Below are 23,575 nucleotides of genomic sequence, written 5' to 3'. Positions count from 1 at the left end.
CCTGACCTCAAGTGATCTACCCACCTCAACTTCCCAAAGTGCCGGGATTACAGTCGGGAGCCACCATGCCTGGCTGAAAAGCCCCATTTTCTAACCCCAGCTTTTCCTCTAGGGAACTGTGTAACCTTACTAAGCCGGTTACTTAGTCTCTTTGAGCCTTAGTTTCCTCATCTATAAAATAAGATGGGAATCATTCAGTCATGAATGTTCCATCTAACTCCAAAATCTTATCAATTCCATGACCTTTGACAGATGTAATGGGCTCTGATTTGACCACAGATGACTTTTGCCGTTTTGGCCCATAAGAGTTAAATTACCAGGTGACTGGGAAGATGGCCAAATAGGAACAGCTCTGGTCTGCAGCTCCCAGAAAGATCAACACAGAAGGCGGGGGATTTCTGCATTTCCAACTGAGGTACCCGTCTCATTTCATTGGGACTGGTTAGACAGTAGATGCAGCCCACGGAGGGTGAGCAGAAGCAGGGTGGGGTGTCATCTCACCTGGGAAGTGCAAGGGGTCGGAGAACCCCCTCTCCTAGCCAAGGGAAGCCGTGAGGGACTGTGCCATGAGGAACAGTGCATTCCAGCCCAGGTACTATGCTTTTCCCACAGTCTTTGCAACCCACAGACCAGGAGATTCTCTCGTCGGGTGCCTACATGACCAGGGCCCTGGGTTTCAAGCACAAAACTGGTCGGCCATTTGGGCAGACACCGAGCTAACTGCAGTTTTTTTTTTTTTCATACCCCAGTGGCACCTAGAACACCAGCGAGACGGAACCATTCACTCCCCCGGAAAGGGGGCTGAAGCCAGGGAGTCAAGTGGTCTAGCTCAGTAGATCCCAACCCCACAGAGCCCAGCAAGCTAAGATCCACTGGCTTGAAATTCTTGCTGCCAGCACAGCAGTCTGAAGTCAACCTGGGATGCTCAGGCTTGGTAGGGGGAGAGGTGTCTGTCATTACTGAGGCTCGAGTAGGTGGTTTTCCCCTCACAGTGTAAACAAACCTGCCGGGAGGTTTGAACTGGGCAGAGCCCACTGCAGCTTGGCAAAGCCACTGTAGCCAGAATGCCTCTCCAGATTCCTCCTCTGTGGGAAGGGCACATCTAAAAGAAAAGCAGCAGCCCCAGTCAGGAGCTTACTGATCAAACTTCCATCTCCCTGGGATAGAGCACCTGGGGGAAGCGGTGGCTGTGGGCACAGCTTCAGCAGACTTTAATGTTCCTGCCTGCCAACTCTGAAGAGAGCAGTGTATCTCCCAGCACAGTGCTTGAGCTTTGCTAAGGGACAGACTGCCAACTCAACTGGGTCCCTGACCCTCGTGCCTCCTGACTAGGAGACACCTCCCAGCAGGGGTCAACAGACACCTCATACAGGAGAGCTCCAACTGGCATCTAGTGGGTGCCCCTCTGGGATGAAGCTTCCAGAGGAAGGAAAAGGCAGTAATCTTTGCTATTCTGCAGCCTTCGCTGGTAATACCCAGGCAAACAGGGTCTAGAGTCACCTCCAGCAAACTCCAGCAACCTGCTCCTCAATGACTAGTGGATAAATAACAAAATTAAGGCAGAAATAAATAAGTTATTTGAAACCAATGAGAACAAAGACAGCATACCAGAATCTCTGGGATACAGCTAAACTAGTGTTTAGAGGGAAAGTTATAGCACTAAATGTCTTTGTTCTCAAAAGAAAGCAGGGAAATACCTGAAATCGACACCCTAACATCACAATTAAAAGAACTAGAGAAGCAAGAGCAAACAAATTCAAAAGCTAGCAGAAGACAAGAAATAACTAAAAACAGAGCCGAACTAAAGAAGATAGAGGCACAAAAAACCCTTCAAAAAATCGGTGAATCCAGGAGGTGGTTTTTTGAAAAGATTAACAAAATAGATAGACCACTAGCCAGACTAACAAAGAAGAAAAGAGAGAAGAATCAAATAGACACAATACAAAATGATAAAGGGGATATTACCACTGATCCCACAGAAATACAAAGTACTATCAGAGAATACTAAAAACAGCTCTGCGCAAATAAACTAGAAAATCTACAAGAAATGGATAAATTCCTGGACACATACACCCTCCCAAGACTAAACCAGGAAAAAGTCAAATCCTTGAGTAGATCAATAACAAGTTCTGAAATTGAGGCAGTAATTAATAGCCTACCAACCAAAAAAAGCACAGGACCAGACGTGTTCACAGCTGAATTCTACCAGAGGTACAAAGAGGAGCTGGTACCATTCCTTCTGAAAGTATTCCAAACAATAAAAAAAGAGGAACTTCTTCCTAACTCATTTTATGAGACCAGCATCGTCCTGATACCAAAACCTGGCAGAAACACAACAAAGAAAGAAAATTTGGGGCCAATATCCCTGATGAACATCAATGAGAAAATCCTTAATAAAATATTGGCAAACCAAATCCAGCAGCACATCAAAAAGCTTATCCACCACAATCAAGTCAGCTTCATCTCTGGGCTGCAAGGCTGGCTCAACAAATGCAAATCAATAAACGTAATCCATCACATAAACAGAACCAAAATGACAAATACCACATGATTATCTAAAAACTCTCAATAAACTAGGTACTGATGGAACGTATCTCAAAATAATAAGAGCTATTTATGACAAACCCATAGCCAATATCATACTGAATGGGCAAAAGCTGGAAGCACTCCCTTTGAAAACCGGCATAAGACAAGGATGCCCTCTCTCACCACTCCTGTTCAACATAGTATTGGAAGTTCTGGCCAGGGCAATCAGGCAAGAGAAAGAAATACAGGGTATTCAAATAGGAAGAGAGGAAGTCAAATTGTCTGTTTGCAGATGACGTGATTGTATATTTAGAAAACCCCATTGTCTCAGTCCACAATCTCCTTAAGCTGATAAGCAACTTCAGCAAAATCTCAGGATACAAAATCAATGTGCAAAAATCACAAGCATTCCTATACACCAATAATAGACAAACAGAGAGCCAAATCATGAGTGAACTCCCATTCACAATTGCTACAAAGAGAATAAAATACCTAGGAATCCAACTTACAAGGGATGTGAAGGACCTCTTCAAGGAGAACTATGAACCACTGCTCAAGGAAATAGGACACAAACAAATGGAAAAAGATTCCATGCTCATGGATGGGAAAAAATGATATCCTGAAAATCGTCATATTTCCCAAAGTAATTTATAGATTCAATACATCCCCATCAAGCTACCATTTACTTTCTTCTCAGAATTAGAAAAAAACTACTTAAATTTCATATGGAACCAAAAAATATACCATATAGCCAAGTAAATCCTAAGCAAAAAGAACAAAGCTGGAGGCATCACGCTACCTGACTTCAAACTATATTACAAGGCTACAGTAACCAAAACAGCATGGTACTGGTACCAAAACAGATATATAGACCAATGGAACAGAACAGAGGTCTCAGAAATAATGCCACACATCTACAACCATCCGATCTTTGACGAACCTGACAAAAACAAGCAATGCAGAAAGGATTCTCTATGTAATAAATGGTGTTGGGAAAACTGGCTAGCTGCATGCAGAAAACTGAAACTGGAACCCTTCCTTACAACTTACACAAAAATGAACTCGAGATGGATTAAAGACTTAACTGTAAGACCTAAAACCACAAAAATCTTAGAAGAAAACCTAGGCAATACCATTCAGTGCCAAGACCAGCTTGGTTGGGGAGACCCTAACCCAGCGGTGCTAGAGGAATTAAAGACACACACACAGAAATACAGAGGTGTGAAGTGGGGAATCAGGGGTCTCACAGCCTTCAGAGCTTAGAGCCCCAAACAGAGATTTACCCACATATTTACTAATAGCAAACCAGTCATTAGCATTGTTTCTATAGATATTAAATTAACTAAAAGTATCCCTTATGGGAAACGAAGAGATGGGCCAAATTAATTGCAGCAAGAACACACCCTTAAGACACAGATCGCTCATGCTTTTGTTTGTGGCTTAAAAATGCCTTTAAGTGGTTTTCTGCCCTGAGCAGGCCAGATGTTCCTTGCCCTCATTCCCATAAACCCACAACCTTCCAGCTTGGGCATTAGGGCCATTATGGACATGTTACAGTGCTGCAGAGATTTTATTTATGGCAAGTTTGGGGGCCAGTATATGGCCAGATTTTGGGGGGCTTGCTCCCAACAATTCAGGACACAGGCATGGGCAAAGACTTCATGACCACATCACCAAAAGCAATGGCAACAAAAGCCAAAATTGACAAATACCATTCGGGACATAGGCATGGGCAAAGACTTCATGACTAAAACACCAAAAGCAATGGCAACAAAAGCCAAAATTGACAAATGATCTAATTAAACTAAAGAGATTCTGCACAACAAAAGAAACTATCATCAGAGTGAAAAGGCAACCTACAGAATGGGAGAAAATTTTTGCAATCTATCCGTCTGACAAAGGGCTATTATCCAGAATCTACAACAAACTTAAACAAATTTACAAGAAAAAAAAAAAACCCATCAAAAAGTGGGCAAAGTATATGAACAGAGACTTCTCAAAAGAAGATATTTATGCGGCCAACAAACATGTGAAAAAAAGCCTATCATCACTGGACATTAGAGAAATGCAAATCAAAACCACAATGAGATACCATTTCACACCAGTTAGAATGGCAATCATTAAAAAATCAGGAAACAACCGATGCTGGAGAGGATGTGGAGAAATAGGAATGCTTTTACACTGTTGGTGGGAGTGTAAATTAGTTCAACCATTGAGGAAGACAGCGTGGCAATTCCTCAAGGATCTAGAACCAGAAATACCATTTGATCCAGCAATCCCATTACTGGGTTTATACCCAAAGGATTATAAATCAGTCTACTATACATACACATGCACACATATGTTTATTGCAGCACTATTCACAATAGCAAAGACTTGGAACCAACCCAAATGACCATCAATGATAGACTGGATAAAGAAAATGTGGCATATATATACCATAGAATACTATGCAGCCATAAAAAAGGATGAGTTCATGTCCTTTGCAGGGACATGGATGAAGCTGGAAACCATCATTCTCAGCGAACTAACACAGGAACAGAAAGCCGAACACCACATGTTCTCACTCATAAGTGGGAGCTGAACAATGAGAACACATGGACACAGGGAGAGGAACATCACACACTGGGGCCTGTCGGGGTGTGAGGGGCTAGGGGAGGGATAGCATTAGGAGAAATACCTAATGTAGGTGACAGGGTGATGGGTGCAGCAAACCACCATGGCAGGTGTATACCTATGTAACAAACTTGCATGTTCTGCACATGTGTCCCAGAACTTAAAGTATATATATATATATATATGAGTTAAATGTTAAATTACCTTGGATATATTGATTCCTCTTCATTCTGGCTTCTCACAGCAGGATGAAAAATAACTGAAGGGCCAGGTAACCCAAAAACCTGAATGGCTCATCAAAAGATCTGCTCTCTTGACTGGGCGAGGTGGCTCACATCCGTAATCCCAGCACTTTGGGAGGCCAAGACAGCAGATTATCTGTGGTCAGGAGTTCGACACCAACCTGGACAATATGGTGAAACCCCATCTCTACAAAAGTACAAAAAAAAAAATTAGCTGAGCGTGGTGGTGGGCACCTGTAATCCCAGCTACTCTGGAGGCTGAGACAGGAGAATCACTTGAACCCGGGAAACAGAGGTTGCAGTGAGCCAGATTGTGCTACTGCACTCCTGCCTGGGTGACAAGAGTGAGACTGCATCTCAAAAAAAAAAAAAAAGGTGCTCTCTTGAGGTCACTGTTAAAATTAGGCTAAACTTCAATCATCTCCTTCAAGGTTACTGTTAGTATATTAATTTCTTCCTTTTTTTTTTTTTTTTAATTAGAGACAGGGTCTTACTCTGTCATCCAGGCTGGAGCACGGTGGCGCGATCTTGGCTCACTGCAACATCCACCTCCTGGGCTCAAGCGATGCTACCCCCAAACCCCCCAAGTAGCTGGGACCAGAGGCCTGCGCCACCATGCCTGGCTAATTTTTGTATTTTTTGTAGAGACAGGGTTTCACCATGTTAGTCAGGCTGGTCTCAAACTCCCGAGTTCAAGCAATCCTCCTGCCTCGGCCTCGCAAAGTGCTGGGATTACAGGTATGAGCCTTCATACCAGGCCTAGTATATTAATCTCTTGATTTAAAAAAACCAAAATCCTTGTGACTTATTCTAAGGCTGAATTGTTCTTAGAGGAACTTGAGGGAATAATTTAGTGACGGATTCAAAATCTTGTGCCCAGGTCATGGCAGATGTAGAAATCAGTGCTTGTAGCCCTGCATCAAAAGGATAATGTGGCTGGGTGCCATGCCTCACACTTGTAATCCCAAGTGCTTTGGGAGACTAAGGCAGGAGGATCACTTGAGGCCAGGAGTTCAAGACCAACCTAGTCAACATAGCGAGACTCTGTCTTTACAAAAATATTTAAAAATTAGCCAAGCATGGTGCCGCACACACCACTGCACTCAAGCCTGGGCAACAGAGCGAGACCTTGTCTCTGGAAAAAAAAAAAAAAAAAGAAATGAAACAAAACAAACGACAACAAAAAAACCAAAAAACAAAAAAGCAAGGATAATGGGATTATTTTGGTGTAAACCTCATTTTGTACCAAAACGCTAGCATTGAATTTTTAAAAGTGAGGTATGATTGCCGTTGTCTTATCCACTTTGTGCTAAAATGCTTTTTTAGTTGTGATTGGGCCAGGGGCCAGGATGAATCTCCTCTGTAACTCTGACCTGAGTCTTCAGGAAAGAAGATAGAGGAAGAAAGTCTTGGTTAAAATAAATCAGGTTGTCAAGCAGGGGGGATTCTGCCCCCAAGGAACATTGGCAAGGTCTGGACACATCTTTTGGTTGTCACAAATGTGGGATGGGGGCTGCTATTGGCATTTAGTGGGTGGAGGTCAGAGATGTTGCTCACCATCCTACGATGCACAGGACAGCTCCCCCAGGAAAGAATGAGCCAGCCCCAAATGGCAAGAGGGCTGAGGCTGAACAACCTTGAAACATGCTGGGAGGTGAAAGCAGGGAATCTCTCCCTGGGGAGTGTCTGGCCCCTGGGAAAGGCTGGTGCTTGGGCTAGTTTGTCCAACCTCCCTCCCATCTCTCCACCCCCAACACCCTCCTCCAGTTCTTCACATCTCTCTTACCTTCCCCCTCCCCTGTCCCCATTCTGAAATGCCTCCATCAAGGACTTCGGGAAGTTTATTGTGGATAAAATTGGCTCTCGGGAAAATACAAGAGAAACATGAGAAACTAATAAATGTAGGAAAAAATCCTCAACAGTAGAAGTATACCAGAATTGGCTTTGCAGACAATGGAGTATCTAGCAGGAAGTTTTTAATCTGGAAGAGATGGGGTCACATACTTTTTAAACAAGTGCACCTTTGTTCTTTTTGCATTTTAATGCTGAATATAGCTGTCTTTGTAGGCTTAAAATATAAATGATTCCGATTTCCAATTTTTTTAAATACCAAAAGAGTAGGAACACACCAACACAAATACTAAAAGAACAAAGCCTGATATACCAGAAAATCTGGGGAGGGGGAAAAAGTGTTGGAATCACTGCTGAGAACTGAACCCAGCAGGCCACATTCCTAGCCTTTTCCTGGTCACCCCACTGTTTCACACACTCCAAATAAATTATCCTGCCTACAGCATGGTGCCATCATACTTCTGTGTTGTTGACATCAAATGATTGTGCATAAAGCTACCTGTGTCACCTGGCGTGGTGGCTCATGCCTGTAATCCCAGCACTTTGGGAGGCTGAGGCATGTGGATCACCTGAGGTTGGGAGTTCCAGACCAGCCTGACCAACATGGAGAAACCCCATCTCTACTAAAAATACAAAATTAGCCTGGCGTGGTGGCACATGCCTGTAATCCCAGCTACTCGGGAGGCTGAGGCAGGAGACTTGCTTGAACCCGGGAGGCAGAGGTTGCCGTGAGCCAAGATTGTGCCGTTGCACTCCAGCCTGGGCAACAAGAGCAAAACTCCGTCTCAAAAACAAACAAAAAAAACAAACAAAAAAACGACCTGTGTCAACTCTGAAGGCTAGATTCACGTAAGCCTTATTCATGTCTTTTATTTATCTAGTACTTATATGACAGCCACATCCTAACACTATGGTATACTAATAGAGGCTTCATAAGGAACTGTTGAGTGAATGAATGAATGAATGAATGAAAGAAACAAGATCAACTCCTTCATTTTGTCTGTGGAAGGACTAAAAATATGAATTTTCCGTTTGACATATGTCTAAGCCAAGATGTTCACATGAGTCAAAATACAGAGAAGCAAGTGGTATTTCTCCAATGTATTAAAATTCCTAATTTATGTACATGTAATGAAACTTCTCCAAAATGCAAGGGTTGAAAGTGTGTTTATGGCTGCACCAGTGCACATCAGTGGAGGATTATTGACTGTTCCAAAATCACTCTTGTGCCAACTGGTTTTCCCCAGAGTGCTTTTTAATTCAAGGACTTTTTCTATGAATTTTGTATTGTTAAAAAAAAAAGTTATTCATCACATTCATTGAAGACACTAAGGAAGACTTCATTCAAGGGGGTCTTTGTGATAGGTTTAGGGACCACGGACTGCAATGGGGTCTTACAGTGGGGGAGAGAGATTAATCTCAGCTCTGACTCCTACAAGGACAAGTGGAGATTTGTAAGCAATGAACAGGGTTGGGGGCAGTGGATGGAAAATCACTAAGGAAACATCAGGGGTAGGAGGGATTCTTGCTAGATCAACTCAAACAGAATTCTTGCTAAAGGCAAGCCTGGGTGATAAGATATTGACGGTGGTCAGATACAAAGGGCAGGAGTTTGTTCGATAAACTGACTTCACAGGATTCTTGCTCAAACTAAATTCCACAATGACAGAGAGGGAAGCCCAAGATAGGCCTGGTCAAGGAGAGGATTCAGAGGAGCCTGACTATTGTAGGACAAAGAATGAGCCTTGGTCAGTGTTCAAGAAAGAATTGCCCTTTGAATGCTATGAATGCATTCAGGTGCAGAAATTAATGCAAGGTCAGACCACCATTGCTGTGGAGAGGGATCTCTGCCTATCTTTCTTTTGATTCTTGAGAAGATTGTTCCATAGCCTTGGTCCTAAATACAGAGTTTTCTGAGGCTTAAAGGAATTTAGGGTTGCACCAGACATGGTCGTGCACACCTGTAGTTCCAGCTATTTGGAGGCTGAGGCAGGAGGATTGCTTGATGCTATGAGTTCAAAACCAGCCTGAGCAATATAGTGAGACCCTCTGTCTCAAAAAAAAAAAAAAAAAAGGAAAGAGAGAGAAAGAGAGAGAGAGAGAGGAAGGAAGGAAGGAAAGAAAAGAAGGGAAGAAAGGAAGAAAAAGAAAAGAAATTTAGGGTCGCTCCTTGGTTCCTTTGGTGAGTAAAGGTCAATGGCACATACTGAGCTCATCCTATGGTAAATATACATTAAAATATGCCCAGAAATAATCATTAGGATGACTTTAAAGAGTGACGTGTTCAGTTTTAGTTCTTAAAATGTGTCCATAATTCATGGTCAGTCTTAGTTTCCATGCAAGAAAATACTAGATTTAGCACTCCTTATAGAGGGAAAATCAGAGAATCACAGGTCCTCAGACACAGATGGCCATGCCCTCACAAATGTTAAGAATCTCTTAATGTGCGGAAGGACAACGTACATCAGGTACCCTTCAGAGCACTCTGCCTTCTGTCTGGACTGTTCCCTGGGGTCTCTGAAGACCACTTAAGGTGTTAAAGGTAGCTGTGCCAAAGGACTGGTAATCAAGCCAGACTTGAAGGTATTTTCTAAAGGTGCCCCTGCTTTTTCTCTCTGATTTTGTGACTACAGCTCTTGAGCTTCTATGGTTAATTGAACAGATTTTAAAAGACCTGTAATGCCACAGGTCCCCTGTACATTGTTGGGCTCATCATATAGCCTGCTTTTTTGTTTTTGCAACCAGCACAAGATCAAAGCCATGCTCGTTGGATTCCTTACCACGGTGGTGCTGGGGATGCAGAACTATCCACCTTAGAAGAGGGAACAGGAGACCAAATGTCCTGGTTTGCCCAGGACTGAGGGGTTTCCTAAGATATAGGTCTTTCAGGGCTAAATTGAGAAAAGTCCCAGGCAAACCAAAACAAGTTGGTTACCCGATGGAGAGCAACCGTCTGTGCCTTCAGTTAGCACTATTCCAACTACATCTAGAATAAATGGCATCGCCTATTAAAACTGCTGGGGACTTCTGCAACCATCTTTCCTCTAATTTTTGCAGAAAGATGCTCATACTCAGAGTGGCGTACACATTTTTCCCAAGGTCACCCAGCTTGCTAGCAGCATATCAGGAACCAGAATCTAGATCGCCACACTCCCAATTTAGGGCATTTTCTACTGCATTATGTTTTTCACTTTCTTATTCTCTTTTTTTATCACTCTCTTAAAATGTAAAATTCATTTAGCCGGCTTTTCTTTTGGCCACAGAACTCATCTGTTAGGATACTGAAGACTGTTCTTCCCATTTATATTGGGCACCACTTTTGGTTGTATTTATGATGGGATGGATGGTGAATGAGGGCTACAACGAAATCAGGTTGTTGTAAATGACCTCAATTGATTACTATCTCTATAATCACATGGCATTCATTCCTATCTATTGTTGCTACTGCCCACTGGAAGTATTGCTGTTGTTTTTAAGAGATGGGGTTTCTCTATGTTGCCCAGGCCAGTCTCAAATTCCTGGGCTCAAGCAATTCTACTGCCTCAGCCTTCTGTGTAGCTGGGATTACAAGAATGCGCCACAGCATCCAGCTGAAAGTTGTTGTTGTTGTTGTTGTTTGAGACAGTCTCACTCTGTTGCCCAGACTGGAGTGCAGTGGCACAATCATGGCTCACCGCAACCTCTGCCTCCCGAGTTGAAGTGATTCTCGTGCCTTAGCCTCCCAAGTGGCTGGGATTACAGGCATGCGCCATTATGCCTGGCTAATTTTTGGATTTTTAGTAGACTGGGGTTTCACTATGTTGGCCAGGCTGGTCTCAAACTCCTGACCTCAGCTGATGCACCTGCCTTGGCCTCCCAAAATGCTGAGATTCCAAAAGCATTGTTTTTATTTATAGAGTCCTAACCACTTCAGTAGTAGGAGGAGTGGGAGAGGCTCCTTTTTCAGTCCAGGGACGTCCATAATGGTTTGATGTTACCAAACACACAGGTAAGTGGCATCATGGATTTGGTAAACTAACAACAATGTGAGCGCATCAATCTCTGCTTCTGTATGAATCCCGAATTTAGGATTTTCAACCGTCACTACTCCAACTTCTATTTCTGAAGGTTTGAAATCAATTGATAAAACAGTAGACAGGCATGTAATTGCAGTTTCCACTGTCTGTTCAAATGTCCAATCAAATTTCTTTTTCACTTTTTTTTTTCAAGGAAGCTGGTTAACTCAGTTTGTTTAACTCCTGCTGCAGTGGCTTTAAATCACAGCCGTAACCTGGAGGATCACACTTTCACACTGAGGGCCTTGTTCTTCATCTATACCAGTGAAAATCATACAACAACCAGGAGACCTCACTGTAGCATTCTGAGTAGTATCAGCAATTCTTCTACACAGAATGTCCACAGGAATCTCAGCCATACTTGTATTTCCAGTTAGCTGCCCCATAGCGTGCCCTCTGTACCTGGGATCTGCTGTTAGCTGTCATTCCGGTCATCACAGTGACAGCCAGTGTTTTCAGTTAGAGTAAGTGAGTCACTGTGCTGGAATCCGATAATTTGTCAGGTATTTCTTCTGTATGATAATTACAGCAGTCTTTTCCTCTGGCAGTTACTGATATAAGGCCACCCTGGTTAACAGCTTTAAAAGCATATGCATATTCTACTTGGTAGTGCTGGCCCTGGGGCAAAAAAAATTTTAATGTGGTGGGCAAAACCAGCGCTGCCACGGGACATGCTGGTAGAACCACTACTTTAAGCATAATCAAGTTTTTTTGTTTTTAACATGCAACTATTTGTCACCTAAATGCTACCCTTCACTGAGGCAGTCACATGCCAAGACAATGTAGCCCTTCTAAAATGGCAGGAGGGCATTCTGTTCCCTTCTAGGCTTAACACCTAGAAAACGCATGAAAATCTTGCCTCTTCATACCTTACATTCTTTCTAGGGGTAGTTCAGGAGATGCTCTCTAAAAACTGAAGTTAATGTACAAACCGAGCAATTCTAAACACTTCACACTCATTTATTATCCCCATCTCACATGTAAGGACGCTGAGGCATAGGGGTTAAGTAACCAACCCAAGGTCCTTGTTGCTGTTGGTTTTAAAACTCTGGTAAGTGGTGAAGTCTGTGTTCCTGGGCATTATGCTTTCAGAATAGGAAATAGAGCTCAAAGACTGCAATAAAGGAAACCACCCAGGATGTGATCTTGGAAAGCAGGGTCAGAAAAAAGGTGGAGGGATGTGTTCCTGGGGCATAGGGAGATAAATCAGGAAGATAAATATTGGTAGTGAGAAGGAGGAACCTTGTTGATTTCACACAATTTAGATACAGGATAGCTGAGTATGTTTCAGCCTCTAACTCCCTTCTTCCCTGGGACATCCTTGCTGAAACACATCATGTACCAAACACCCTCTGCTGTCCTGCGTCAGTCCACATTGGAACACACCATAGGGCTCTGGAAAATTCTGACATGAACCATCTAATGGTGATCACTGAGCCCTTCCTGGTCTCCCCAGCGTGATTCCAACCTCTGCATGCCTTAGTACTCCATCTTTCCCTTTACCACTTCCCTGTCCCCTGTAGTTCAGCCAGCGGATTAGACAGGACTTGCCATAGGAAATGAAACATCTCTGAAGAGGTGTGACATCATTATTAAGTGCAATTGTAAAGCTGATGAAGTGTCTTTGGCTTTCACTTCTCCTTCACTTCCTTCCTCCTTTCTAATACATTCTATCTTGTTCTCTCATACACACTGTGATCACCCTTTTTCTCAGATGGACCTAGCTGTAATTCTTCACATTTCACTGTGACTTTAAGACAACATGTTGCCATTCTTAGTGTTACACATACTTTACAGCTGAGCCTCACCAGGAGCACGTAATTATGACTTTACTTTGCACTCACGAGAGTAGTTTGAAGTACCACTGAACAGGCTGTTCTATGGAGACAGGAATCCTTCTCGGTGCTTCTGAAATCAATGAATAAGAACAAGTTTTATGCAGCCTACATTTAAGCTTGGTTTGCTCCAATAGATGGATATTGAACATCACTACTCTGATGTGTGAACACACTGTACCATCTTTAATTTTATAGGAAACATGTGGAATTAACAACTTGGACACCTTATGTGGCACAGCTGTTATGCTTTGGGGGAAAGGAGATTGCTAGTAAGTTCTTCAGGAAGAAACACCTTCAAAATGGAAAACAGCTGACATCAATTAACTTCTGGCTCTTCTGTAATTTTGTATGCTGGACTATAATCGTAAAGTAGCAAACATTTTCAGGTACTGCAACACATCACTCCATCAAAAAATATTACTCCACAATGATAATACAAACTATGAAAGCAGTCAGAATGATTTTATTGAAGTTTTTTAGTACAATGTTAGAGGAGCTTAAAATCTTATATTTTAAACCAATACAAGCACTGCAAATGATATATTCCTGAATCTAGTTGATGTAGTATCTAAAAAGAAAAGTGATCATATGAATATATATAAGTTGACTAACGTAATTTAAGATGGAGGCTAAACAACTTTGGTATATTCATATTTCTCTGGCTCCTGTTTTTGGCCAGGTAAGTGCCAAGTCCACCCCCATTCAGTAGAATTGGACAGGACCAATGTATTTGGTGGTCTCACTTAAGTTTCCACGCCAGGAGCTGCAAGAAATGTACAACTTCTGGGATTAAGTTGCTCCCAAGACAGTCTTCATCACCTTTGTGAACTGGAAAAACCAAATAGTCAAGGTCTGAATTTCCATTGTGTGTGGCTAAGTCCAGTCTCATTGGTTCATAAAAGTATTCTGAAGGACACTAAAATACAAAGGTGGGGCTAAATAATGATAGAAACCATCAGTTCTGAATTCAGAGAATGACAATGCAGGTTCCTATATCCTTTTTAAAAATCTGAGATCATTATTTTAAAACTAGCTCTATACATTCTTAGGCTTTAAATTTAATGTTAGCTGAAATGATTACCTTTAAAGGTCAATTGGCTTTAGGCCTTGGCGATTGCTCAATATAATTTTGGAATTTTAGGATGCAGCATTTCAGGTAAGTGACAGTTATGTTTTAGAAGAGGTAATTTAAAAAATGATCCAGAACTACACTGTTCTGATATGTCTGATGTATACCCCCCAAAATGTGTCAGTGTCCATATTAAGCTAAATAAAATTTGGTCCAAATTAAGCACAATAACCAAGATGGTTTATATGAAACTGAGTTATCAAAAAAAAAAAACATTCAAAATCCATGGTATGATAATTATAAATTTTCCAAGGTTCACTCCAAAGTAAAAGGCTAATTAATTCTATACAGGGTTTTACCCAAATGTCCATAGGCATTATCATATATATTTACACAGAAGGTTTTAATCTGAAGTCACCTTTGGCAACCTCGAAATATATAAACTATGACTTCCACAATGAAATTATATACTTGAAAGTTGTCGCCTCAAAGTATTGAAAGAACAAAGGAAGAGATCACCTGTACCCGTTAAAAGTCAAAATGACAAAAACGTTTCTCATTTAAGACAGTTCACTTAAAGACCAAATAACCACCACCATTTCCCCAAAAACTGGAAAGAAATGATCTTGCGCTTTAGAAGGGGAAACAATAAATCTTAGCATATACAAAGATCGGATGCTTTTGCCAGTGATTAACCTATCATTGCTGAGTACCTACAGCTAAACATCCAGAAAACAAAAACAAGTCAGAAGTCAGAGTAGGCTTGCTGGGCACTTCCCATTCTGGATTTATAGCGGAACATGGCTGAACAGGTAGGACACGGATTCCCCATTGTGTGTCCTTCGGATTGCTTCGGCCAAGATCATAGAAATGTCAATGACCTAAATGCCAACGAGAAAAACAAAGGGAGAAGGGAAGCAGGACATCTTAGTTAGAGTTCTTTAAAAACTGAACAGCTGGAAAGCTGAGAAACAATTTCTGTAGCATACGTGATGTGTTGCTATCGAAACCTCCCACACTTTTGAGAGGACAGACAGCTTTGGGGTATGTCTTCAAATTACAACCCATTGAACCAGACCCGTATGGGATCCTGGAAGGGAGATTTTCAGTGCAGAGACAGAAGGCTTTTCAGGGATACTGTTAACCAGAGACACCCTTTTCCAGGGGCATTTGTTATTTTAAATTAACTTTAATCGTCATCTGGAAGGTTTTTCTTTCTGTTTCTGAAAAGGCGCTGACTGCGTCATTTAAAAGCACAACTGTGATCTTCTAACTCAGGGATTAGCAAACTATAGAGGACCAAATAGTTAACATTTTTGGCTTTGGAAGCCAGAGGGTCTCTGTCACAAATATTCAACTTCCCCATTGTAGCGTGAAAGCAGCCACGGGCAATACATATATGAATGGGCATGGTTGTGCTCTGACAAAAATTTGCAGAAACAGATGACAGGCTGGATTTCACTTGTGAGCCATAGTGTGCCAACTCCCATCCTAAACTACTACTAATCAGGCATGAAAATATATGACATCGCTATTCTGACCATTTTCAGACTTACTGCTTTGTGTCAAGCAAACTGCTTTTCTCTCTGAGGAATCAGAAATCATGAAGCAGATCACTGTGATGCACTTTCACGCTCTGCTGATGGGAGATGAGGCTTTGGAGCAATGAAATGACTTGCCATGGCCGGGCTCGGTGGCTCAAGCCTGTAATCCCAGCACTTTGGGAGGCCGAGATGGGCGGATCACGAGGTCAGGAGATCGAGACCATCCTGGCTAACACGGTGAAACCCCATCTCTACTAAAAAATACAAAAAACTAGCCGGGCGAGGTGGTGGGCGCCTGTAGTCCCAGCTACTCGGGAGGCTGAGGCAGGAGAATGGCGTAAACCCTGGAGGCGGAGCTTGCAGTGAGCTGAGATTCAGCCACTGCACTCCAGCCTGGGCGACAGAGCGAGACTCCGTCTCAAAAAAAAAAAAAAAAAAAAAAATGACTTGCCAAGGTTCACAGAGACATAGAGGCAAAATGGAGCTCAAACCCTTTGACTTATTTCAGGCCAATTGCTATCTATATGATTATCAGCTCTCTGTTGGCCCATGGGCATCCAATCAGCAGGGAAAGGAAGGAGCAAAGCTCTGAAGATCCTCCGCTCAGCCTGCTGCTCCCACCCCCATTTTTTTTATTGTGTGAATGTCTATCTATCTATCTATCTATCTATCTATCTATCTATCTATCTCACTAAGATCAAGTATAGTGTCTGTTCTTATCAGTTTAAAATTTACATATATAACATCAAATTTGCCATTTAAGTATATAATTTATTGGCATTAATTACATTCCTAATGTGTGTAACTATCACCATTATTTATTTCCAAACTGTTTTTATCGTCCCAAACAAAAACTATATAGTCATTAAACAATAGATAACTCCCCACCGCTCCCCTTATCCCCAGACCCTGGTAGCCACCATTCTACTTTGTCTCTATGTATTTTCCAATCTCAGGTACCTCCTAGAAGCAGAAACACAATATTCCTCCTTTTGCATCCGGCTTTTTTCACTTAGCATGATGTTTTCAAGGTTCATCCATGCTGTAGCATGCGTCAGGATTTCTTTCCCTTTAAAGGCTGAATAATATTCCATCGTAGCGATAGACCACACTTTGGCCGTCTGTTTGTCTGTTGATGGCCATTGGGTGGTTCTACCTTTTGGTTATTGTGAATAGTGCTGCTATGAACATGTCTGTACAAGTTTCTGTTTGAATATGTTTCCAAATTTGGGGGGCATATATCTAGGGGTGGAATTATTGGGTCATATGATAATTCTAAGTTTAGCTTTAGCACAGCCTGTTTCTGACCATTTTTCTATTGTGATTTTATTCACTCTCTATTTCTAAATAGCGAACGTTGACCTCTGTTGGTCCCGGCCTTTTTCAGGGATCTAATATGATTTATATCCTGCCATCATGAGAAGCTGCTGCCTCTGCCAAGCATGTGCCTTAGCAAGGAGCCACACACACAGAAGACATGATGCTATTTTTAGGGATCTAAAGTAGGTGCCTGGCTGCTTGGCTGCCTGCGGCGTAGACACTACCTGAATCTTGGTGCAGTGTTTCATTTTGTCCTCTTGCGGAATTGTGTTTGTGACGACAACAGCCTCAAAGGCGGCATTATTTATTCTGGAAATAGCTGGTCCAGAGAAGATCCCATGGGTAAGGATAGCATACACTTTGGTGGCTCCAGCTGACAGCAGCCTGTAGAACAGCAGAAGATAAAAATTAAGGGTATGCAAATATTCTTGGCATACTCTCCCCTAGTATGAATGGTAAAAGCAAAGAGTGTGCTCCGTAAAAGAAAAATGCAACACATTTTACTCACATTTATTAACCTAAGATAGGATCATTCAAGCATGAGCAAAACACTTTGTATTCCATTAAATCGGGGACTATCAACCTTGGCACTTGAGCCAGGATAATTCTTTGTCATGGGGGCTGTCCTATGCATTATGGGAAAATTCAACAGCACCCCTGGCCTCTACCCACTAACAACACCCTACCCCTCAGCCATGACAACAAAAAGTGTCTCTAGACATTGCCATATGTCTCCGAGGGGGCAAAATCACTCCTGCTTGAGAGCCACCCGTTTAAACCAATATAGCCAAAACGTCATTGTTTTGATGTGTAATCAATATAAAAACATATATGTAAATGAGATATTTATATTCATTGATTCATATTAAGTCTCCAAACCTAGTGGCCTTTTTACACTCTCAGCACATCTCATCAGACTGGCCATATTCCAAGAGCTCCACAGCCATGTGTGGCTGGGGGTTTCCATAGTGGACAGCAGGTCTACAAATCCTTCAGACACCCATGTGGCTGAGAAGGCTGGCACGAAAGCCAAATGGAAGGAAGCAAGGGACTGAAGAAGCCCGAAAAACCATCTTTCTTTTTGTGCTCAGGGCAAAGGGAAGCACCTTCTTTGACCCTTTTTCAAGTACACTACAAGGTCACCCTGGAAAACGAAAAGGCCCATGCTTTCTTTTCTACCCGAGAAAGAGGTATAAAGATGAAAGGGCCTAGAATCTCCTTTGGTCTAAAACTCCACTGCCAAGACCAGCAATAATCAGGAGAATAGAGCCCAGTTTCTAAAAGCTGATGTGCTTCCCTTTCCTAGTGAGAAGTCCTAACGCTTTCCCCACCGCCCTGCGTACTTGTCCGCAGCATGGCAGATGGTGCCGCATGTGTCAGCCATGTCATCCACGAGGATGGCCACGCGGTCCTTCACGTCACCCACCAGGACCATCCGGTCCACTTCATTCGCCTTCTTCCTCTCTTTGTGGATCAAAGCAAATTCCACATTCAACCTGTCTGCAATTGACGTGACCCTGGCAAAGGCACAAATGAACATGTTCATACAGAGTCAACTAGAGCTCTCTTCTTTAAAGTAGTATTTTAGGAACGTAGCAGGCAACTACACTCGAGACGATGCAAGAATCAGGCCTCTCTTGATCAGCCCAGGCATGGTCTGGGGCAGGCACTTACCAATCCACAGGGAGAAATGTGCTAACGGCAGACCTTGCAATTGGGGTGGCTGGGAATGACTGTCCGGGCACCCTGGCCACTGGATCAAACTACTGGATAAGAATTTGATATTCAATTTGTTAGTATTTGTGGGTAGCATTTTAACCATGACAGGCACAACTTAAAGCAAGTTATTTAGGAACTATTTGCCCAGTTTGTGGCACAGATAGTGGGGACAAAAGTCCTGGTTAATGCAGCCATCTAATATGTAAGCTAGTCAGGATGGGCTTCATTGCATTCAAGGTTTAAGGAGACTCTAAACTGTGAGTCCAGCTCCTCTGCTCATCTAAGGCAAATGCTCAGACATCAGTGGTGCCAGGCATGGCATTGTGCCTGTAGGCCCAGCTACTCAGGAATCTCAGGTGGAAGGATGGCTTGAGCCTGAGTTCAAATCCAGCCTGGACAACATAGCAAGATCCCATATCTTTAAAAAAAAAATCACTGGCTCAGGAGGAGTTGAGCTGCCAACAGGAAGAGAAAGTGGGCAGGCCTCGCTTGTTGGTGAGCCTGAGGCATTTCAGATTTTCCTGTAAAGAGTGGACTTAAATGGTAAAACTGATTTTAAGACAATGCCACAGGCATAATGTAACATTAAGATTTTTCCTATTCCAGTTTTTAAAATAACAGTCATTATGCAATTTAGCTGAAAAAATGCTCTGGGGACCAATACACACATAGCCCAACTTAAGACGCAGTACATGGAGGATAAAACCTCTATACACTAGTTTTAAAGTCCTAGTCCTACTCATTGTGTCATCCTCAGATGGCGACCAGGAATGGAGCTCCTGGCGTGCTCTGATGAAGGACAGAAGGGGCAGTCTCTGGGGCTGAGAGGGCAGTGGGAGGGAGGGGAGGTGCTCCAGGCTCCCCTCCCCATTTCTGAGGACTTTCGCAACACAACCAGTGTTTCTTTTCTTTCTTCTTCTTCTTCTTTTTTTTTTTTTTTTTGAGATGGAGTTTCACTCTTGTTGCCCAGGCTGGAGTGCAATGGCACAATCTCAGGTCACCGCAACCTCTGCCTCCTGGGTTCAAGCAATTCTCCTGCCTCAGCCTCCCGAGTAGCTGGGATTGCAGGCATACACCACCACACCCGGCTAATTTTGTATTTTTAGTAGAGATGGGGTTTCTCCACGTTGGTCAGGCTGGTCTTGAACTCCCGACCTCAGGTGATCCGCCCACCTCAGCTTCCCAAAGTGCTGGGATTACAGGTGTGAGCCACTGCACCCAGCCAGTGTTTCTTTTCAACTGTGGTAAAATATACATAACACGGAATTTATCCTTGGAACCATTTTAAAGTGTATTAATTCAATGGCATCAAGCACATTCACAATATTGCACAACTATTACCTCTATCTAGTTTCAGAACATTTCATGACACCAAAAGGAAACCCCACATCCCTTAAGCAGGCACTCCCTATCCTCCCCTCCCCCCAGGCCCTGCCAAGCAGGAATCTATTTTTTGTCTCTATGGATTTACCTATTCTGAGCTTTTTGTATAAATGGAATCATAAAATACGTGCACTTTTGTGTCTGGCCTCTTTCAATTAGCATAAACTGTTCACAGTTCACCCACATTGCTGCATAGATCAGTACTTCATCCCTCTTTAAGTCTGAATAACATTCCACTGGGTGGATACAGCGCATTGTGTTCATCCATTCATCTGTTGGTGGCCACTCAGGTTGGTTCCACCTTTTGGCTATACTGAATACTGCCACTATGAACACTGCTGTATAAATATCTGTTTGAGTCCCTGTCTTCAAGTCTTTGGGGAATATACCTCAGAGTGGAATTGCTGGGTCATATGGTAACTCTGTATAACTTATTCGGCTAATATTTCCTCTTTTTTTTTTTTTTTCTTTTTTGAGTCAGAGTCTCACTCAGTCGCCCAGGCTGGAGTGCAGTGGCGCGATCTCGGCTCACTGCAAGTTCCGCCTTCCGGGTTCACGCCATTCTCCTGCCTCAGCCTCCCAAGTAGCTGGGACTATGGGTGCCCGCTGCCACGCCCGGCTAATTTTTTGCATTTTTAGTAGAGACGGGGTTTCACCGTGTTAGCCAGGATGGTCTGGATCTCCTGACCTCGTGATCCGCCCATCTCGGCCTCCCAAAGTGCTGGGATTACAGGCGTGAGCCACCGCGCCTGGCCTTCCTTTTTTTTTTTTTAATGAGAAATATCTTTCATTTCGTCTAAAGAGGTGAAAATAAGATGTTTTTATATTTCTCACTCAAAAGATTTTTAAACTCTTAAAAATGCAATATCCTCTTTTCAAAGCACATGCCATCTTAAAAAAAATCTTAGCAATGTACATTTGCACTCAAAGAAAAACATGCAGCACCACTGTCTTCTGACAAAATTCTGCATAAAAAAACCCTATGCAACTTTTTGCAAATATGTTCCTTCTTTATCATTCAGGGACTTCAAACCACAAATATTCAGTGCAATATTTATTGTTTCTTATTTCTGTAGGAAACACAGGACCAATGATGTCTTCTGACAACTGTTTCCTGATGATTTGTTGGGTTTATAGGATCTGAGGATCCTCAGATCCTATAAACCCAACAAATAAATTCCCAAACAATCTTAACAAAACTATAGAAGACCAAGAAAGCTTAAAAGAGACAAAGAATAAAGACGAGTCACCTAGAAAGGATGGCCAAGTCCTCAACTTCCCCAATGGAAGCCAGAAGTTATGGAGTCATATCTTCAATGTGATATGAGAAAATAGCTGTCAGGCTAGGACTCTACACTCAGCAAAACTGCCTTTCCAGAAGGAGGGCAAAATAAAGATAGTTCCAGCCAAACTATACAACCTGAGAATTTATTTCTAACATATAACCACCTAAAGAATGCAACTTAAGCAAAAGGAAAATGACCACAGATACATTGAGATGTGGTGGGGGGCAGGGGCGGAGAAAGGTGAGCAAAGATATTGATCAATCTGTGGACAAATCTAAACAAACGTTGATTGTACAAAACCAAAATAATAATAATGTCTACTTTGTGAAGAAGGAAAAACTAAAGCATATAATAGCTAAGCATGGTGGCTCACACCTATAATCCCAGCACTTTGGGAGGCTGAGGCAGGCAGATCGCTTGAGCCCAGGAGTTGGAGACCAGTCTGGGCAACATAGTAAAACCCCGCCTCTACAAAAAATACAAAAATTAGCCAGGCATGGTGGCATGTGCCTTTAGTTCCAGTTGTTTGGGAGGCTAAGGTGAGAGGATTACTTGAGCCTGGGAGATTGGGGCTGCAGCGAGCTGTGATGGCGCCACTGCACTCCAGCCTGGGTGACAGAGCAAGACTCTGTCTCCAAAACAAAAAAAGCACATAGTAAGGTGGTGGTCATAAATCCAAATATGTCAATTATCATAAAAGAAAAGGGACCAAACTTTCCAGTTAAACACAGAGACTGTGAGATAAGAGAATAAGACATCAACGTCCTTGAAGCAAAGGGAAGCATTACTACGTTGAGGTCCATGCTTCTCCTACCCTTAAAACACTCATCCTACCCTTAAAACACTCATCCTTCAGGATGCAACCCAAACCATAGTAGCCCTAGCAGATACCCTTTGTTTGTAAACTTGTCTAGCTGCCAACAGTTTCCTTACTTAAATATTTAATTTAAAAAAATTAATTTAAAGGCTAACAAAAATTTTGCTCCATAATCACCTTAAAACACATACAGTTCAGCCGGGCACGGTTGCTCACGGCTGTAATCCCAGCACTTTGGGAGGCCGAGGTGGGCAGATCATCTGAGGTTAGGAGTTTAAGATGAGCCTGGCCAACATGGTGAAACTTCATCTCTACAAAAATACAAAAAGTAGCCAGGCATGATGGTGGGTGCCTGTAACCCCAGCTACTCGGGAGGCTGAGGCGGGAGAATCGCTTGATCCCCGGAGGTGGAGGATGCAGTGAGCCAAGATCGCGCCACTGCACTCCAGCTTGGGCGACTGAGCGAGACTCCATCTCAAAAAACAAACAAACAAAAAAGCACGCACAGTTCTACTATCTACATGCCAATGTCATAAAAGTCACTTAAACTTCAGGTAAGGAAAGCTACTTTCTGGGAACATGAGACAGGTTTTCCCAAGACACATGAACACCTTGCACAAAATGTCCACATATATTACCGCCTGCTTATTTGGTAAAGACTAGGCAGATTTGGGCATGACAGGACACCAATCCACAGCCCAGCACTGGGAAGCACTGCCCTTTGTGGCAGAAGTTCTATACCGGAGAAGTTGAAGCAGAACCTGTTTTCATCCCTCTGCCAGGTGATGCCTGTTCTCATGAGCCTGCTTAGAAGCAAACAGCAGGGTAGGCATGGAAGTCGGACTGGGAAGGAAGGTGAGCTCTGTGGTTCTTGGCAGTGGGGGACACAGACATCTTACTTGAGTGGGGAGGCCTAGCCACTTAAAGGTATCCAATGGTAATGTCAGAAGAAGATGATAAGGGAAAATACATACCCCTGCAGATAGCTTCCTGGGTTGTTAGAACACTATGATTTCCTGAAAAAGCTATAGATAACTCTTCTTTTCCTTGTATATCTTGGAGACCTAATACATACTCCTAACAAATGATGTTGACACAACGTACCACACTGAAATCTTAGGCAGAAAAAGGCAGAATGAAAATTATATTCATACAGTTTTGGATTTCTTCTGGGCACATATTTACAATCTTTTCTCTGTGGGTGCGTGGGCCATATCAGCTCCCCCAGGAGAGACAGATACATAGTACACCAAATTATTCATAGTGGTACTACTGGTCGAGATATAAAGTCGTTAAGATTTTCTTCTTT

The 23,575-nt window shown here is 42.7% G+C and overlaps 1 protein-coding gene and 1 pseudogene across 2 annotated transcripts in view; both read right to left on the bottom strand.

Annotated features, from left to right (window-relative positions):
- Positions 1-11,208: 11,208 nt before the first annotated feature.
- Positions 11,209-11,963, bottom strand: LOC144338820 (proteasome subunit alpha type-6 pseudogene; annotated as a pseudogene).
- Positions 11,964-13,571: 1,608 nt separating this feature from the next.
- PRPS2 (phosphoribosyl pyrophosphate synthetase 2) overlaps positions 13,572-23,575 on the bottom strand; it is a 33,936-nt gene continuing 23,932 nt past the window's right edge. For both annotated transcript variants that reach the window (XM_015126939.3, XM_015126941.3), the window contains exons 5-7: positions 18,405-18,578; positions 17,286-17,445; positions 13,572-15,078 (exon numbers count right to left, since the gene is read on the bottom strand). In XM_015126939.3, coding sequence (XP_014982425.1) covers positions 14,986-15,078; positions 17,286-17,445; positions 18,405-18,578 — 427 coding nt within the window. In that variant the 3' untranslated portion in view covers positions 13,572-14,985. The remainder of the gene's footprint in view (positions 15,079-17,285; positions 17,446-18,404; positions 18,579-23,575) is intronic.

The sequence above is a fragment of the Macaca mulatta genome, chromosome X (assembly GCF_049350105.2).
Source record: "Macaca mulatta isolate MMU2019108-1 chromosome X, T2T-MMU8v2.0, whole genome shotgun sequence".
Classification (NCBI taxonomy): domain Eukaryota; kingdom Metazoa; phylum Chordata; class Mammalia; order Primates; family Cercopithecidae; genus Macaca; species Macaca mulatta.
This window is presented reverse-complemented; position numbering and strand designations above follow the sequence as displayed.